General features: G+C 25.8%; 1 protein-coding gene across 1 annotated transcript; it reads left to right on the top strand.

Annotated features, from left to right (window-relative positions):
- The first annotated feature begins 1,150 nt into the window (after nucleotides 1-1,150).
- LOC122511928 (armadillo repeat-containing protein 5) lies at nucleotides 1,151-19,291 on the top strand. Its single transcript, XM_043627499.1, has 7 exons — nucleotides 1,151-1,537; nucleotides 15,880-16,100; nucleotides 16,295-16,745; nucleotides 16,987-17,255; nucleotides 17,350-17,724; nucleotides 17,816-18,295; nucleotides 18,688-19,291. The coding sequence occupies exons 1-7, from the start codon at nucleotides 1,283-1,285 to the stop codon at nucleotides 19,160-19,162; spliced, it is 2,526 nt and encodes an 841-aa protein (XP_043483434.1). The 5' UTR covers nucleotides 1,151-1,282; the 3' UTR covers nucleotides 19,163-19,291.
- Nucleotides 19,292-20,960: the final 1,669 nt, after the last annotated feature.

Raw genomic sequence — 20,960 nt, forward strand, 5'->3', positions numbered from 1 at the left:
CACTTTACCTACATTTTAATAGATCGAAACGTAAAATATCAGAATTGACATTTAATTGAAATATGATGGAGAATAAATATATATTCACTGAATAAAAAGATTAAATAATTATTAAATGTTTGAATTTAATAAAAACATATTGTTCAAAAGTTACAGTGCGAATTGTACAGAATATATATTAATAAGAAATATAATTTGGCAGAATGTCGATTCGATCGATTTTATATTTGCAAGAAATTCAATTTGACAGAATATCAATTTATAAGAAACACGTTTTCGTAGAACTTTAACTTGTCAGAATTGTAATTTTGTAGAATATTAATATTGGCAAATCTAATTTTGGTAGAAATCTGCTTTATCAGAATGATCACATGTTCGAATCCTCAAAAGTTAGAATTCCATTTTTACCGAAAATGGATTCCACATAAATATTTGGCGCAAATTTTAAAATCGACCAATCAGAAATCAGAATTTTAAAATTTGCGCCAAATATTTATGTGGAATCCATTTTCGGTAAAAATGGAATTCTAACTTTTGAGGATTCGAACATGTGATCATTCTGATAAAGCAGATTTCTACCAAAATTAGATTTGCCAATATTAATATTCTACAAAATTACAATTCTGACAAGTTAAAGTTCTACGAAAACGTGTTTCTTATAAATTGATATTCTGTCAAATTGAATTTCTTGCAAATATAAAATCGATCGAATCGACATTCTGCCAAATTATATTTCTTATTAATATATATTCTGTACAATTCGCACTGTAACTTTTGAACAATATGTTTTTATTAAATTCAAACATTTAATAATTATTTAATCTTTTTATTCAGTGAATATATATTTATTCTCCATCATATTTCAATTAAATGTCAATTCTGATATTTTACGTTTCGATCTATTAAAATGTAGGTAAAGTGGAAATTCCAAAAATAAAAATTGCAATAATTTCAAATTGTGGAAAAAAAGAATTAGTTTAAAATAATATTCTCCATATGCAGAATATATCAAATGATTATTCCCTACTTTTGAATTTCATTCAATATACAATTTAGGTTATTGAGGATTCGCGTATCTGGTCATTTCTAAATTGTAAATTCGGCATAATGAGCATTCGAACTTATGTTTTTGGTACAGAGGGTAGCACCCCTTTCTTACCATGAAAACACCACTTTCCTATCCCTGGTTTGCTGTCAAAAAATCAGCTGTACATTTTTAAGGTTATGTTATTTTTACAATAAATCAAATTTTAACTGTTATTTAATTAAATAATATCAAGAAATGTCATCCGATTTTCAACATGAGGATTTTCAAGTATCCCACAAATTATCAAAATATGTAAAAAGTAATTCTCAAGAGAAAATCATCTCAATCTTAAAAAGGGCGAAAGCTGATTCAAAATGTACAAAGCAACTTTTTAAGGATGAAAATTTAAATCTTTTAATAGATCTTTTAAAAATTCAAAATCTTGAGATTATTAACTTGAGTCTAAGCATTCTGGCAGATATGTGTCGAAATCTTGAAATCAGAGAAAAGGTAAGTAAACTTTGAACTCTATTTATTAAAATTATAAACTTATTGAGCGAAAATTCTTGATAATATAAAATCTTTATTTACATTTCTTATCCGGTTTTTAAATTAATTTTCTGGTAAATAATAAATAGTTAAAATAGTAAAATTTTATTTATATATTTAAGACTTTGATCATATCGTTAATTTATTAATGTTAACATGTCATATGCTCTTTCATTGTAGATAAAATTTTATACAGTAAGCGATACTCTCTATGTGTCAGAATTTCAAATCATTCTTAGTTAATTTTTAAAAATTCTTAGATTACTTATAATTTTTTCTATTAATAGAAAATTCTTATCAGAGTTTTGATTGGTTTTTATGACCTCAATTGATATAGATCCAAAAGTTAATAGAAACGCGCGAATTATTTAAATTTTGCTTAGATAATTTCAATTTTTTTTATTTTTAAATATCAACATTAATTTTTTAATAATTTCAGATTCAGCATTTAAAAAAATTCACTTATTAACTAATTAAATATTATTATTTGGGTATTTACAAAAATAGAAATTTAAAATACATTTTTATAAATAATAAAATTCTCTGCATTCATTCAGTTATTTTCGTAAATAATAAAATTCTTTGCAAGAATTCAATAATTTTCATAAATAAAAAAAATTCTCCACATTAATTGAATTATTTTTGTAAATAAAAATAAAATTCTCCGCATTAATTCAACTTTTTGAATTATTTTCGTAAATAATAAAATTCTTTACGAAAATTTAAATAATTTCTTTAATATTGATATAATTCTACGCAGAAATTTAATTAATTTCAATACAATTCAAATGAAATTCCTTATTTGCATTATTTTTACAAATTTATATCAAATTTAATTAAATTTTACACTTAATTGTATCAAAGTTGTTGAAAGAATTCTACTATTTACAAAAATTTGAATTCAATTTTTTATAAGAATTAAAATTATTTTCAATACAATTTTAACTTTTTTTTCGAAATAATTTATTTATTTTCAAAAATTTTAAGAAATACTTATAAAGAATTCAATTATTTTCATAAATAATAAAATTCTTGAAAAAAATTTAATTAAATACTTTGAATACAAGTTTGTAATGAAATTTTTTTTACAGAATTCAATTATTTTTATTAATTTTAGTAAAATTCCTGGAAATAATTAAATTATTTTGATAAGATTCGTTACAGGAATTCCAATTGATTTCAGTCTAATTTTTATTAAATTTCTTAAAAGAATTTCATTATTTTAAAAAGAATTCAATTAATTTCAGACCAATTTTTATAAAATTTCTTGAAAGAATTCATGATTTAAAAAAGTTTTTAATAAAATTCTTCAAAATAATTCAATTATTTTCAAATATTAAATTTAAAATTTTAGAAAAATTCACTTATTAATTAATTAAATATTTTTATTTAGGTATTTTCAAAAATATTAATTTAAAATTCATTGAAACAATTCAATTACTTTAAAAAATTATAATAAAATATATTCTCAGGAATTCAATTATTTTCATAAATAAAAAAAATTCTCAACATTAATTGAATTATTTTTGTAAATAAAAATAAAATTCTCCGCATTAATTCAATTTTTTGAATTATTTTCGTAAATAATAAAATTCTTTACGAAAATTTAAATAATTTCTTTAATATTTATATAATTCTACGCAGAAATTTAATTAATTTCAATACAATTCAAATGAAATTCCTTATTTGCATTATTATTACAAATTTATATCAAATTTAATTAAATTTTACACTTAATTGTATCAAAGTTGTTGAAAGAATTCTACTATTTACAAAAATTTGGAGACGCATTCCTATTCTCTAAAGTAAATTTGTTCGAACTTCAATTAAACAGAATTTTAGGTGGTAGAAATGTCCCTTATCCGTTTTTTTATTTATCATAGTTATTAAGAGTCTTACAGCGTAGATAATAAAAATATATAATACAGGAATTAGAATTTAAACAAATTTGCAACAATATTAATTTGTCAATAGTAGAATTTTTGTTTAAAAAAATTTTATATTTCAGAATTCTATTTTATTTTAAAACTTCGATTTTGCAAATTTTTATTTACAAGAATTTTCATTTAAAAGAATTTTCAAAATACAAAATTTATCCGTAATCGAATTTTCATTATACAGAATTTACATTAGGACAAATTTTAATTTCACGAAATTTTTTATTTACTACAATATTTATTAAACAGAAGTCATTTAAACAATTTTTTAATTGACAGAAGAATCATTAGAATGAATTTTTTCTTAGTCGAATTTTTATTTCTCAAAATATTAATTGATATAAAATCGATTTGAGCAACTTTTCATATGACAAAAATCTCACATAATCGAAATTCATTTAGACAGAATTTCTAATTATTGAAATTTTCGTTTGTCAGAATGTTCATATGCTAGAAATTTTATTTTATAGAATTTAAATATGACAGAATTGTAAAATACTCGAATTTCTACTATGCCGACATCTCAAGCTAACGAAAGTTTAGTTCACAGAAATATAATTTGTCCGACAAAACTCCATTAGATAGATGTGTTGTCTTTCTCTAACTAATGGAGCATTTTTGGGCAAATTAAATTTCTGCCAACTAAACTTTCGTCAGCTTGAGATGTCGGTAAAGTAGAAATTCGTGCATATAACAATTTTGTCATATTTAAATTCTATAAAATAACATTTCTAGCATATTAGCATTCTGGCAAACGATAAATTTTACTAATCACAAATTCTGTCTAAATCAATTTTGGTTATGTGAGATTTCTGTCATATATAAAAAGTTGCTCAAATCGATTTTATGTTAATTAATATTTTAAGAAATAAAAATTCGACTAAGAAAAAATCCATTCTAATGATTCTTCTGTCAATTAAAAAATTGTTTAAATGACTTCTGTTTAATAAATATTGTAGTAAATAAAAAATTTCGTGAAATTAAAATTTGTCCTAATGTAAATTCTGTATAATGAAAATTCGATTACGGGTAAATTTTGTATTTTAAAAATTCTTTTAAATGAAAATTCTTGTAAATAAAAATTTGCAAAATCGAAGTTTCGAATAAAATAGAATTCTGAAATATAAAATTCTGTTAAACAAAAGTTCTACTATTGACAAATTAATATGGTTGCAAATTTATCTAAATTTTAATTGCTTTATTATATATTTTTATTATCTACGCTGTAAGACTCTTAATAACTATGATAAATAAAAATACGGATAAGGGACATTTCTACCACCTAAAATTCTGTTTAATTGAAGTTCGAACAAATTTACTTTAGAGAATAGGAATGCGTCTCAAAATTTGAATTCAATTTTTTATAAGAATTAAAATTATTTTCAATACAATTTTAACTTTTTTTTCGAAATAATTTATTTATTTTCAAAAATTTTAAGAAATACTTATAAAGAATTCAATTATTTTCATAAATAATAAAATTCTTGAAAAAAATTTAATTAACTACTTTGAATACAAGTTTGTAATGAAATTTTTTTACAGAATTCAATTATTTTTATTAATTTTAGTAAAATTCCTAGAAATAATTAAATTATTTTGATAAGATTCGTTACAGGAATTCCAATTGATTTCAGTCTAATTTTTATTAAATTTCTTGAAAGAATTTCATTATTTTAAAAAGAATTCAATTAATTTCAGACCAATTTTTATAAAATTTCTTGAAAGAATTCATGATTTAAAAAAGTTTTTAATAAAATTCTTCAAAATAATTCAATTATTTTCAAATATTAAATTTAAAATTTTAGAAAAATTCACTTATTAATTAATTAAATATTTTTATTTAGGTATTTTCAAAAATATTAATTTAAAATTCATTGAAACAATTCAATTACTTTCAAAAATTATAATAAAATATATTCTCAGGAATTCAATTATTTTCATAAATAAAAAAAATTCTCAACATTAATTGAATTATTTTTGTAAATAATAGAATTCTTCGCATTAATTAAATTAATTTCGTAAATAATAAAATTCTTTACAAGATTTCAATTATTTTCATAAATAATAAAATTCTTTACAAGATTTCAATTATTTTCTTAAATAATAAAATTCTTCACGAAAATTTAATTATTTTTGTAAATATTGATATAATTCTTCGCAGGAATTTAATCAATTAATTAATTAATTGATTGAATAATTAATTGAAATTAAATAATTTCAATTATTTTCACTAATAACAATATTCATCATAAGAACTCAATTATTTTCAAAAGTAATAAAATTCTTCGAAGAAATTCAATTAATTTTAAAACCTTAAACGAATATCTCGTCATAAATTCAATTATCTTTATAAATAGATAGCGAAATTCTTTTCAAGAATTAAATTATTGTTAAAAAAATTTAATAAAATTCTTGGTAAAATTTCAATTATTTAAACAAAATTTGATAAAATTCTTGCCAAAATTTCAATTATTTAAACAAAATTTGATAAAATTCTTCACATGAATTCAAATATTTTTATAAATTATTATTATATTATTTTTTAAAATTTATTTTTATTAAGTCCAGCAGTTACAATCAATAATAGGACTACAAAATAAAACAGTAATTTTGCTATCAAAGGTAAATGCAATTTCGAATATAAGTTTTTACAAAAATGGAAATAAGAAAGAAAATAATTATATTTGTTGCATTACTGAATTACGTAAATAGTCTGTTTTGACTATAAGGAACATAAAAGAAAAATACATTATTTCTTGAATGAAATTTAGGTACTCAAAATCGTAGTGTATTATTATTTAAATTCTTCTCAGGAGTTCAATTGTTTTTAAAAATTTTAATAAAATTCTTCGTAAAAATTCAATTTTAAGAAACATTCAATTATTGAAAAAATTATTAATTACTTCCTCATGGAGGAAGTATTGTAATACCAAAATTTTTCGAGTTCGATTTTTTGACATATCTTTATGTTATTTGACCTCAGGAATTCAAAAATGACATTTTTAAAAAATGTCATCCAAAAAAATATGAAATTTAGAGGTGTGCAAAATTCGAATCGAGAGAAAATTCGATTCCCACTGCCAATTCGAAATTCGAAGTTTCGAATTGCTCGACTCGACTCGAGTTTCGAATAAAGTCGGTCAATTCAAAAATCGAAGTTAGACTTTCGAATTGCTATGCAGTGCATGCAGTATGTTGTGTTTCGAATTGGCCGAATTATTCGAAACTCGAGTCGAGTCGAGCAATTCGAATCGATTCGAATTAGCCGATTCGAATCGAGAGAAAATTCGATTCGAACTGCAAATTCGAAATTCGAAGGTTCGAATTTCGAATTGGCCGATTCGAATCGAAAGTTAACCGAGTTGAGTTGAGCTATTCGAAATTCGAACCTTCGAATTTCGAATTGGCAGTTCGAATCGAATTATCTCCGATTCGAATTTTCTGTTGTCGAGTCAATTAATGTTCGGTTCGACTCGATTAAATGCACACCTCTAATGAAATTTTTTTTTCAAGAAACACTAAATGTCACATTGAAGATTATTTAATTAGGTTTAAAATGAGGCATCTTAAAGCCTGATTGTTTCAATAGGGCGTTCTCAATCGTGTACACAAAATTAAAAAATGGTGTTTCGAGAAAAATGCGTTTAAAGTTTTTTTTAAAAAAAGTGACGCGAATGTAAAACAAATGAAAGTAGGGTTGCTACATAGAAATTACAAATTATACTGAAAGTGGTACCCTAAATGAAGGAAGAAGGCAAATGGAATGCCAAAACTTTTTCAATAATACAGATATTGACTTAAGGTACTACTACACTTTAGAATTTAAAAAAATTTTATTTTTTTATTGTATTTTTTAACTCCTTATGACTTCAAAAAACACCTCCTAAAGTATTTATAACCAATTGTAAAAAATAAAAGTAAATTTTTCAAAAAGTATTCAATTAATGTAAAAAGTCATTGACAAATTAAGTAAGTCTTTAAGGGGATGGTGGGGTCCAGCTTTTTGTTACGACCAGTAGAAACATTGGTGCTAATGTATGTAACAGTGTCTAAAATAAAAAAAATGGTGGGGTTTCAATTTGCAAAAGAATTTTAGGTAATTTATGGATGGCCTCTTACGATACATATAAGTTTAAACGCGTTTTTCTCAAAATAACGTTTTCTCAAATTGCGGACAGTTTATCTCTGAATCTACTGAACCGATTTTAATAAATGATAACTCGTTCTGTTTGTTAGCATGTCCTGTGTGACAATTTACCAGAAAATGGTCAAAAAATTTTTAAAAAACATTTTTGCAGACTAGAAAAATACTGAAAAACATAGTGTATTTTGACAAAAATTATTGAAACATCTGCTATTTTTTTATTTTAGTCGATTTTTCATTATTGGTGGTAGATTTCTATGCAAGACACATTCCTTTTTAAAAAGCAATTTGGATTTTTTGTTTCCGATTTGTCAATCTTGAGATAAACTGTCCGCAATTGGACAACTAACTTTTTGGAGTTTCGATCTGAATGCTGCCTGCAGATTATGATATTAAATAAAAATTAAAAACAAACCATTATTTTATTCTTCAAATATGTACTAATATAGGCAAAAAAGTTTTTTAAATATTTATAATAAAAGACCTAAGAAATTTTTTTTTTAAATTTGGTCTTTTAAGAGCCTTCTAAAGTGTAGTAGTAGGGGAGAGTCTCCAGTTGTGAGACGGGTTTCATTTTTGACCCGTAAATTGTAAACGGGTAAACGAAATTGTAATTAAAATACACCGTTCGAAAGGTAACAGAAATACGCAACTTTTATTAAAAGAAAGTATAGTGTTTCGATGAACTCAAAAAATTTTACGATACATTTTCCGAGCACATCGCTTTTGTCAAAAAAAAATGTCTCCAGTTGTGAGACACTCATTAAAAATTGCTAAAATTTAATAAGTTTGACATAAAAAGTTATGTTTAGTATAAATAATTAAATATATTAATAATATATATTATTATATACTAAATAATAATATTTATTCGCCAAAATATGACTATCAAATAAACACAATTAAATAGCTTCAACAAGAGCATTAAAATTGATTTCTTCTGAATCAATTGACTTTTTTCCACTTGACATGCCCAAAAATACTAGAAAACAAAATATAACAATATTTAAATAGTATACCTGCAAAGTCGTATTTTTTATGCTGCCCAGATGGGTGTTGACACCGTCTCACAACTAGTGATATGCTGTGTCTCACACCCAGAAATTGGCGCTATTTTAAAAAAGGAAAATTAAATTATTTTCATTAAGGAAGATTTCGACTATATCAGCAATTAGTGACATCTATTAGACGTCAATTGAACTCTTTGGTTTAGAGTCAGGTGTTATTCTTAAGATAATTATTCCGATATGGTTGTCGGTAAATAATTATTTTTTAAAAATAAAAAGTAAAAAAAAAAAAAAAAATTTTTTTTTTTTATTTATTTATTTTTTTTTTTTATTATTTTTTTTTTTTTAAATTATTTTCAACCGTAGATTGGAACAATGCAAAATTGCATCACAAAATATAAGGAAAACACTAAAAGAAAATGCATTACATTTACCTTTTCCAATTAATTAACTTGGAAAAAAAGTACTTTGCATTTATTGAAAAACCGCTTTTTAGTCGATTATCACACACAGTGTTGGTATTTAACAAAAACAGTTAATATATCCGCTTCGGCGTACACGAAAAAGTTGGCTCATATAAAAAGAAATGTTTTTATATAAACCAATCGGCTTTTTAATATTGCATGTTAAAAAAAATTGACTGTCTCACAACTGGAGGTGTCTCACAACTGGAGACTCTCCCCTACCTTAAAATTTGAAAGGTATATTATTCTTGAATAGTGGCAGAATCGATTAAAATTATTTCCAGAAAATCAATCAGTCCATTATATTTCATCTAAAGTCGTTGCGGCCTATTTTTAATAAAATCTCATAATTTGTAAAAATGATGTTTAATATCCATAAAATTCATTTTTAAGAATTATTTTATAAAATTTTTTGAATTTAACTTAGAATTATAATTTTTAAGTTGAGTTGCACAGAAAAAAGGTTAGATTGACAGTTATGAAAATTTAATAAAAAAGCATGGAAATACTTTAGATAATGCAAATTTCTTGATTGATATTTGCTAAAAATGAGCTAATTTACTTGTATAAATAAATTATTATGTAAACATACCCAAAATAATAGATAAAAATTGATTTTAAAATTTACCTATGAAATGTCAAAAGTCACTTCATTTTAATAACATTTTTCTAAAAAGTTTATAAATATAAAAAAATTTATTACTATTTAATGTAAAGTATTTTCAATGTACTTTCATAATATGTGCTAACTTTTTAATTTTATAATATAGAAATATGAACAATTTTACCTTTAATATTGAGTGTTTCATGATTTTCAGTGATTTTAATCACTTATTTCTTCTCAGGTGCAAGACTAAAAAATCCAATTGTTGTCTTAATATTTAAGTTTGACCTTTCCACTCTATTAAATTTTGGTGATGGAGAACGAGCTACTTTTCAGTTTAAATTTAGTTTAAAAAATCTGCTGAAAAAACGAATTTGTTGGTTAAAATGCAAGTAGATTTTTGCATGACTATTGAGATAGCCAACTTCAGTGTTATAAAATTACCTGAATTTTAATCAACAAACTCGCTTTTGGAAGCAGATTTTTTAAAGATGAATAAAACTACAAAGTAGCTCGTTCTCCACCACCAAAATTTAATAGAATGGAAAAGAAGTTCAAACTTAAATATTAAGACAAAAATTGGATTTTTTAGTCTTGCACCTGAGAAGAAATAAGTAATTAAAATCAATGAAAATCATGAAACACTCAATATTAAAGGTAAAATATTTCATATTTCTATAGTATAAAATTAAAAAGTTAGCACATATTATGAAAGTACATTGAAAATACTTTACCTTAAGTAGTAATAAGTTTTTTAATATTTATACACTTTTTAGAAAAATTTAATTAAAATGTAGTGATTTTTGACATTTCATAGTTAAGTTTTAAAATCAATTTTTATCTATTATTTTGAGTATGTTTACATAATAATCTATTTATACAAGTAAATTAGCTCATTTTTAACAAATATCAATCAAGAAATTTGTATTATATAAACTATTTCCATGCTTTTTTATTAAATTTTCATAACTGTCAATCTAACCTTTTTTCTGTGCAACTCAACTTAAAAATTAAAATTCTAAGTTAAATTCAAAAAATTTTATAAAATAATTCTCAAAAATGAATTTTATGGATATTAAACATCATTTTTACAAATTATGAGATTTTTTTAAAAATAGGCCGCAACGGCTTCAGGTGAAATATAATGGACTGACCCCAATATTTTTGACGCAATAAATGAGGGTCCCCCCGTAATTGGATTTATTTTTGAAATTATTTGAAGTTTTTATTTTCTAATAAATATTTAACTGAAGAATTTTTAAATAATCGAAATTTCGTAAAATTGAATTGTTAACAGGTGTATTTAAAAATTCTCAATGAACTTTTCAAAAATTATTAAAAATAATTGGTTTAAAGATGAATTTTAGTTAAAAATTCTGTATAATAATAATTTAATTTAAATGATGAAAATAATTTCGAGTAGTTAGAGTAACAATATTCTTATATGTAATAAGATTTTATCACTTGGTTATCTTTATATAAAAACATGAAGATCGAGTTATTCGTGCTTATAAAAATATTTTTGAAAGTTATTGAATTGAATTGATTAAAACTTTATTTAAAAAAGATGTTATTTATGTTTTTTGAATAATTTTACAATGAAAGAAATTCTTAAATAAATGGATTAGAACGCTTTTCTCAGTATTTAATCATTTTTAGAGTGAACCAGAATATTCTTTAGGCTCAGGGAAAAAGTCAAAATTCTGTCTGGAAATCAGGGAAAAATAAAGATAAATTGTGGCAATTTTTTGTGCAATTCAGCTTACACATCAAAATCTTTTTCATGGAATAATAGATTTAAGAAATTAAATTTATTTTTGTATTGCGATCCTGTTCCGTCAGAAAAGTAATACAATTTTTCAATATCTTGCAAATTGAATTCTTCTTTTAAAAATGCAAATAATTTAGAATTATATAAGTGTACACCAGTAGCATCGTGATTAACACTTTCGGAGAATGCAACGAAATTTTTATGACATAGAAATCCATTTTTCCTGTAGTAAACTACGTGAACGTGCAATGTCGCTTGATCGTTTGACTAATGTTGTAATTGGGCAGCATTTTGAATGTGGAACGAATAATTTTCTGAAAAATCCATCGTGATAATAAATTCGCCTTGTTCAAGGGAATCTTTCAGTTTCACAAATTGTTGCCACATATTTTCATGAGTTTTACATTCGCAGACATTGTGAGTGCCTTTAGGTCCAGCTAAGATACATTTTAGATGGTCTTAAAATACTGAATGCGGAGAGTTTAAATTTGAAAGAATTTTAAGTTTGAAGTTAATAAGGTTTCAAAATTCCAATCCACAAATTTCCAAAAATTTTTTTGACATTATTTAATTTTATTAAAAGCAAGTCACCATCATCATCAGTGCAATTGAAGAATTTTTCCTCATTAATTTCTTCATTAATTTGAGATTCATGTTTTCTGAAACAAATTAATGCGTAAACATTACAAATTTTTTAGCGATCTGCAAAAAGCTCAAAGCTTAATCGGTACGTTTTCGATCCTAATCGAGCTGTATAAATATCTCGAATAATTTCAAGCACTCTAGTGATTCAATGTGATGCATCTTATGAACAAATTGTTTACTGTTTTGTTGCATTTCGCAAAATACTTTAAGCGACAAAACGATGTGTTTTCAAATCCCGATGTTTCGGTTTATCGTCAAAAGATGTTAATAATGAAAAACATACTTTGATGCATTTCTACAGGGTTATAGTATTAAATGCTATATTGTTTGTTAATTTGATCTTTTTACCAAGCTACAAGTACTCTCTATGCAAATTGTCCTTTTGTTCGAAAGCAAACAACAATATTCTTTATAAACAAAAATTGGCCTACAAATTATTTAAATTGACATTAATTATGTTGCACTGTTTAATGACGCAATGTCATCGACGGTTTCTGATGTTGTATTTTGTTTTCGTTTATTTTTTCTTTCACTTTTTTAATTTGGTATGCATTTGTTCGCAAGTTTATATAATTCTGGAAAAATATATTTGCGATGCTCCCAGTAAAGTAAAATATCTTTCTTTATTAAGACGCTAGGAAGTTTTTCGAAATCGTCTAAACATTTCACTATTCCGGAATAGTTATCATATATGACATGTTTTTCTTCATATCATGTCAAGATTTTTTCTAAACTCAAAAAACATTTCAGATTTGATGTAATAGAGGCATTTTACGTCAGAAATATCACGATTTGCAAAGGGTCTGCCGATTTTCGCAAAACATCGTGGGATTATAGTTCTATATAAGAGACTTCTTTCCCCAAAATTTTTTAAAAAAAAATTCAAAATTCTTGAAGATACGCCATTTTGAATGTTAATATTAATTTTATAAAATTTTGAATATCTCGGAATATTGTTTATGGATTTTTATGAAATTTACACATTTTTTAGGTAAAAGTATGTACTTTAAACTGCAAATAAAGTTATTAAAAAAAATTATTATTTAAATAAAAAAAAATTTTTTTAAACAATTTTTTGTTTATTTACTTCTCTTTCAGAAAAATGTTATTAACATACTTGGATTCCTTATGAATTCACCTTTAATTTCATAAAAAAATTGATGGAGACTCAACTGGGTCCGGAGATATTGAAGTGACCCAGTTGAGTCTCCATCAATTTTTTTTATGAAATTAAAGGTGAATTCATAAGGAATCCAAATGCAGTCAACTCTACCAATAGTGCCGCTATCAATAGTGCCACTTCTCCTCTTTCTCGTTCCAAGAAAAGTCGTAAACGCTGTGCAATTTTGCTGCACTATTGATAGAGTTGACTGTATGTTAATAACATTTTTCTCAGAGAAGAGTAAATAAACAAAAAATTGTTTAAAAAATTTTTTTTAAATTTTTTTATTTAAAAATTAATTTTTTTTAATAACTTTATTTGCATTTTAAAGTACATACTTTTACCTGAAGAATGTGTAATTTTTATAAAAATCCATGAACAATATTTCGAGATATTCAAAATTTTATAAAATTAATGTTAAAATTCAAAATGGCGTATCTTCAACAATTTTGAATTTTTTTTTTTTGAAAAAATTTTGGGGAAAGAAGTCTCTTATATAGAACTATAATCCCACGATGTTTTGCGAAAATCGGCAGACTCTTTGCAAATCGTGATATTTCTGACGTGAAATGCCTCAATAGACAAATTGCTTTAAAAATTGGTTGGACTTACTTGAAACTTGTTCTTTGGAGGTTTTTGAGGTCGATGATTATGAAACTGCAGTCAGATTTTAAAAATTCAAAATGGTGAATCCAATAAAGCGGTAATTTTTTCAAAAATTGATGTATTTTGCTTGAAAATGAATACATCCCGGTTTTTCAGGTCGCTGATTCCAAATTTGATATCAGACGAACGCTATATTCCCTAGAATGCCGCGAATATTTAAATTTCAATAAACCATAGCATCGCAGATTATATGTTCCACAATAGTTTATGCCAGTGGAGCTAAGCAATCTCATCAGATATTTAAAATTATTAAAGGATGATGCAGAATGTCTAACTGTTGTTTAAAAAAAATTTGTTATCAAAAGGCACCACATCTTACTTTTATTGTGACACAGAAAAAGAATTTCGAAAATATTTTACAAAAGTCAATGAGCTTTCATTGGTATATTGTTCCGACATTGCACTGTCAGTTAAAAAGTGATATTTTAGAAATCTTGTTCTTTTTCCTCCCTCGAGGTATTTTTATACATAATTTTTCTGTATTTGTCTGGAATTAAGAATTCTCTAAAGTTTCTGTAACATTTCAGTACTTTTTTTCTTAATTCAGCAGTTTTTTAGCCACGAAAAACATTTGGGATGATTGGACCTAATGCATTGGATAATTGAGCAATTAGTCCAATTGTCTAAATGCCGTTTGGACAATTGAGCAGACGGCTTGCTCAATCATCCAAAATGCTATGTTAAAAATCCTTTTTTACTGGGATCTGACTGCAGATGCTTAATCAGCGATCTTAAAAATTTTCGTGGAACGAGCTTGAAGTGAATCTAACCAATTTTTGAAAAGTTTGTAAGCCACATAAAATTTTTACCGCACCAATATATATGGGGTATGGTACTGTGGTTTGTCTCTAAGGATAAAATTGGTAGTTAACGTTTGTTTTGTTTGTAGTAGTAATGGAGTTCGTAATGGTTATGTTAAATGAAATGTTTGGAAGAAAGATAAGTCATTGATTCTTCTTGAGAACTACAAATTCTCTTATCAAAATTCCCAATATAGAATATAACTCCAAATTTTTGTAAAATTAATTTTAAGTATAAGTTTTTCTAAAAAAGATGTATATAATGAATTTAGAAGTGGACGAAATTGGGGGCAACGCCGTTCGTAAAAGTTGAGCAGAAGGAGCTTCTGGGTGTTCGGCAGCCCTTCTTTTTAAAGATGACACTAATTTTTCAGCATTCACTTTCTCATAATTTGCTGCATGATTTTCGTGCTTTGATTTCTCAGGCCCTTTTATAACATTGATTTCATTTCCGTTAGATTCAGTAATGGCACGAGCCGTACATTCCGAATATCGCCGACACCTCCAAAAAATGCGTCAATTTTTTTTAGAATATTTTTGATATAAAAATCCCTCAACGTGTAAAAAATATCCTTTTCTCCTCGTTTTTATTAACTCAGACATGATTGACTATTAATTTTGAAACTTAATTGAATTTAAATTGAAAAAGACTAGACAATTTTGACACAGTTTGACAAGACGAAATAATTATTATTACTAATAATAATATAACAGAAGCTTATATCTTCAACAAATTAATATATAATTTAATTTTGTAATGTTTTTACAATATTCTGGAACTAAGAGAAAATAATTCTTCTTAGTCATTTTTGAAAGCAAAAATTTTTTTAAAAATATAGTTGGATTCTGACATGTTCTACTGTATTGTCCAATATTTTCAAATGACCAAATTTTAATTACCTGGGGAAGTATTAATTTTTTGTTAAGTTTTGTTAAATGAAGAACCATCTGAACTTTATTAACAAAAAACGAAAGATTAGACGGACAGGATAAACAGTAGTCATTTTTAAATCCATTGCAGACTATCATTCTACCTTTTGTAACGGATTAGCTATAAGTGGAATACGGGGTATACGACTTAGTTGAACTTTATTTTTTTTTAGATTAGAGACCCAAAAATCACAACTTATACATTATGGATTATACGGAGTTTAGAAGGAAACTACAATCTACATTGTCGTGCCGTAAGATTGATTGGAAATTTATCTGAATGTAGTTGGCACGCAAAATCTTTGTGTGATCAACAAGCTGTTGGTGTATTAACAGACATTTTACACTCCAAAACCTATACTGAAGTTCATATAATGACTGTAAGAGCTATCAGGTAATTCTAACTTACTCAAACGATTTAAATTTTTTTGAGAAATCAACATCTACAAAACAATTCGATATGCCTTTAATATCTTTGTAACTGTCTTAAAATGTATAAAATCTAGAAAAATAAGCATTTGAAAATCAACTTAATTAACATAGTAAAATTATCAACCTTTACTTTTTTTAAATTTCTTATGTTTACAGGAATATTTGGAATTCGCATAAGAAAAGTCGAATTGAAATTCAACAGTCAGGTGCAATACCGAAAATTGTTACTATGTTTGTTAAAGCTAGGGCAAAGTCAGAATCTAAATATGTTGGTTTAACGAAAGCATGCTTAAAAGCAATGTGCTCGTTTGCAGAGAGTCTAGATGGTGAGAGTGCAGTACAAATGCGCGGTGAAAGCAATGAAGAAGGTTTTAAGAATATTATAGAACTGTGTGAAGAGAAAAATGACTTAGCCCTGAAGTGTTTATACAATTTGTCTTTAATAGCAGAATGTCGTCCTATATTAGGAGACTGTGGTGTAATTCAAAGGTTATTATTATTAATAACTAATAATGAGAAATTGTCCTGGCAAATTTTAGGGAGTTTATGTCTTTTTTGTCGAGAAGCCATAAATCGTGTACGACTTAAAGCAGCCACTGGATTAGAAGTAAGTGTTTTATGATTTATAGTAGTTGTAATTTTCATTTATATTTTTAATTTATTTCACTTTTATTATATAAGAATTATGAAGCTCAAATATGATGATTATCAAGACCTAAAGAAGACTTGATTTTCTCAGAGTGAGACTTTGTTGATTGGAGTATGTTAAGTTGTGAATAGATCAAGTTGTTTTTATAATAGTTTATTTTTAAGTTATTATATGGTTAAAAAAGTTAAACTTTTCGCAGGTAATGATGGCGTTATTAAAGAATAATGAAAATGAGAAATTCCATTCTATGATATTAGATGCATTTCTTTTATTTGAATACGACATGGACGGTATTGGAGTTATGGTAAAAAATGGACTATTAGATGTACTTATTGAAAAACTTAAATCCATGATCAAAGCTGAGGAGTTACAAAGTAAAAATGAGAAGGAGGTATCAAAGAAACGTTCAGGCGATTCGTCTCCTTATGAAAGAGCTGATTATAAGTATAACAGAACTTCGATTGGAAGGTAAGATAGTAAAATATATTTATTTAGTTTACTTTATATTTTTTGTAGATACTAGTAGAAAATTCGATTTTATTTTTTGAAACGTTTCCTACAGGTTTAGTTTAGATTATCATTATGAAAATTGGAGTCCGAGTAGTGGAGCCAGTACTTCTTCTTCTCCACCTAGTACACCACCCTTGCCTCTTTATAATTGTAAAGATTTCGATGAGAGTGCAGAAGAAAATTATAGTCCAGTTTGTAGTGATGATGATTGGACTGAAAAGGATCATAACACAAATTTTCATGATAAAGTAAAATCATCTTTTACTAAACATGTGAATAAATCAACTTTAGCTTTATTAAGCATATTAAGTGACTCTAATGAGCCAATGGAAAAATTAGCTGATCCAACAGTAATAACGTTGTTATCAACTTATATTAGATTTACCAAAGATCCAAAAGCTTTAAAAATTTTAACAAGAATTTCAAAGTGAGTTAACTTTTTATTGAGGAAATATTTACTTCTTTGCTATAAAGTTATTTGAAAATTGATAATTTTTATATTTGGTAATTATTTTTAGGAATAGTGCGTATCTAGTGCCTTTGATACAACAAGGTTTCGTTTTTGAAGCTCAAACAATTTATGGTTGTAAACAATGTTTGCTACATCTATCAGCGTTAGCTGAAACAGGTGGCGCTGTTGGACAATTATCATCAATTCTTTTACGTGGTACTGAGACAAACAAAAATATGATTGCAGTTTCTATACCGTTTCTTGTAAAATCTAAAAAAAGTCTCAGGTACTTACTAGGCGAACATGGTGGGATTCCGTTAATATTTCGAGTCCTTGAAAATCCAGAGCACAGTTTACATGATAATGCAATCTTGACAATTAGTCAATTAGCACAGTTACTGGAGATTCAGCCTCGTACTATTGACTGGAGTGAATTATTAATGGAAACTAATATTGAACCATTAGATAGAGCAAAATGTGATAATCTTCCGAAACCTTCCATAGTTACATTTATACTCGATGATGGAACTGCAGTTGATGCTTGCAGGTAAGAATTAAATAACTAAATTTGCTTTCAATTGTACTGCGGTATACATAGTTTTTCTTCAAGCAACTGCAATCTATTAAACTTTTTTAAAAACTAAGTCTCATACAAGAAAGTTTATTTACCCCTTCGCTGATTACAAATTTGATATCAGGTTTTCAAAATTCAAAATGGCGGATCCAATATGGCAGATAATTTAAAAATAGATAAATAGATTAATATTTTAAAATAGATACGTTTCGATTTATTATCTGTTATTAAAACAATTTTCTTAAATATTTAAAATTAGAAGACTATTCTAAAAAACTGAATTAACATATTTTAGAAAATAAACAATTCTTCGTAGCATAAAAAAGTTGTAACAATTTAAAAAGTAATTCTAATTTTCTTTACAGGCATACTCTTTGCCAAAAATCGGAATTCTTTTCAGCAATGTTAAATGGAAAATTTCTTGAAGCTGGAAAGAAAAAGATGTTATTGAAAGATACCTCAAAGGAAAGTTTAAATGCTCTTTTACTTGCGGCCAATGGTGATACATTTTACAACCAAACAATTGAAGAACTTCTTGATGCTGTTTTACTTGCCAATAAATATTTAATGCCTGATGTTTTGGAAATACTGATTAAAAGCTCAATATCGAGATTAAATTATGATAATTTTAGTCGCGTGTGGAATTGGACACGACAAAATTCTCCACATTTTCATGTTTGGACACATTTAAAGACTTTTTGCTTAGAAAGCTTTTTAACATCACGAATGACTAGAAACGAACGTCTTCAAGCATTTAGAAACTTTGCAGCTGGCAATGACTTCCAGATATTCTTGGTAGAGATTAAAGAAATATTAATTTCTAATCTCTATCTACCGTAAATAGACTGTTTTTTTAACTATTGTTTTCCTTTTAATTGTATATATTCATATATATTTGTTTATAACAAATCGAATTTTAAAAAATTATTTGTACTATAAATTAAATTATGTAATTTTATTTTTAGTAATTTCTTTCTCGAGTTATTAATTAATATAAATAATAATGTACAAAATGTAATAAATTTTTATAAAATATTAAAAATTAAAATTTATTTTTCAACCTGTGTGTTTTTTGAATTTTTGTGTATTGTTTTATTTCATACCATCTGTTTTTTATGCAATTGATAGCTAAACTAGTTAGTATGTTAGTGAACATTGATTCTACATCGAAAGAAATTAGAATTTTGTGCATTATTTAAAGTGGACATACCCCACAGTCGAAGATTATTAGGGGCACTACATCGATGTTAATTTATATAATATGTAGATTTGAACTATGAAGTGAGAATTGTTTGCTATTACGGTTTATTTTTGCAAAATGTATTCAATTGGTTTAACATGAGTTACACTGAAGAACATATTGATTCGATTCTTCTTAGTAATTGTTGATTGTTGCGTGACAATAAAGCAATGTCCAAAAATAGTGTTAGGTTTTGTTGATGACATTATCACAAGTGGAAAAAGTGTTTAGAGCTAGATATTTTGGTCTTGATGATCCGACCAAAAAGTTATAATTCCAAAATTCGTCTGTGGCAGTCTTATTCCTCCGCTGAAAAATAAAAAGTTTCGTTCCCTGTAAAAAAAGCAGAATTGGCTGTGAGCAAACAGAATTGGTGTTGAGTTTCTCCCAATACGGTTTTCACGCTGAAACTTATTGGAGGAAACTTACCACCACTTCTATTCGTTTACAGCCAATTCTGTTTTTTTACTGCCCTACTTGTTGTCGACAAATAGTAATAAAAAACAATGTTCTTGGTTGTGAAAGTAACTTTACCTGCAATTCATCAAAATTATTGTATTTCATGTAACTGTATCAAATACTAAAAGTTGGAAAATGCGAATTTACTGTTGGTCTGAAAGAATTCATTATTGGAGTTGTTTGCAAAATCGTCAATGATGAACACTATCTGCTGCAATTTGGATTCTTCGTCCAATAACTTCCAGGAAATAGTTTTAATTAACATTCCATTAAAGTAGTTAAATGTTAAGTACACTTCTAATATTTCACACCAAACAATAAATCACACCAAGTATATTTTAGTATATTTTATTGTGCAGACACACCACATTCTACTTTTAGAAATTATCAGTCATTGTTAGTATTAAAGTATTTTATGTGCTCCTTATTCGTTTTGAAAGAGAACTTGTGTTCGATTTAGCGTAATTTAGTTTGCTTTCGATAAACGTTAATACATTTAAATGTGAAGCACACTTGAGAAAATTTTTCCCCGAAAATAATTTTGAAACTTTTTTATTCTTGTACTTTGTTGTTATCGGAGAATCACTATAAAACAACAAAGTGAGCAATGTTGCTTTCAATTTACAAATCGAAATTTCGGCTTGGAGATAAATTTGCTTCTGAGCTTAGCTGTAATAACTTCAAGCAGAAAAACAATAAAAGAAATAGAGTAACCAAAGATTAGTACAAAAAGTAGTACCGGTAAAAGTTTTTCCTTTCCAATTGCTTCGGGTTCATATCTGCTACTTTTTAAATCTATATCCTGTTCGTAATATTCTTTAATCCAAAGTCTGTAGCTCTTAAAATTATTTGATTGTAGCGATCGAGATATGGTGAATGAGGTCTTGCTGTGAATGTAGACAAAGCATTTCTAATATTTTCTGATAGTATTTTTACATT

Source organism: Leptopilina heterotoma, unplaced genomic scaffold, assembly GCF_015476425.1.
Source record: "Leptopilina heterotoma isolate Lh14 unplaced genomic scaffold, ASM1547642v1 Lhet_91, whole genome shotgun sequence".
Classification (NCBI taxonomy): Eukaryota; Metazoa; Arthropoda; class Insecta; order Hymenoptera; family Figitidae; genus Leptopilina; species Leptopilina heterotoma.

Bases quoted from the DNA above. Each gene is read 5' to 3' on its own strand.
- LOC122511928 (XM_043627499.1), top strand. From the start codon at position 1,283: ATGTCATCCGATTTTCAACATGAGGATTTTCAAGTATCCCACAAATTA. The intron at 16,101-16,294 runs GTAATTCTAACT...TTATGTTTACAG, and splicing joins ATGACTGTAAGAGCTATCAG to GAATATTTGGAATTCGCATA. The intron at 16,746-16,986 runs GTAAGTGTTTTA...AACTTTTCGCAG, and splicing joins AAGCAGCCACTGGATTAGAA to GTAATGATGGCGTTATTAAA.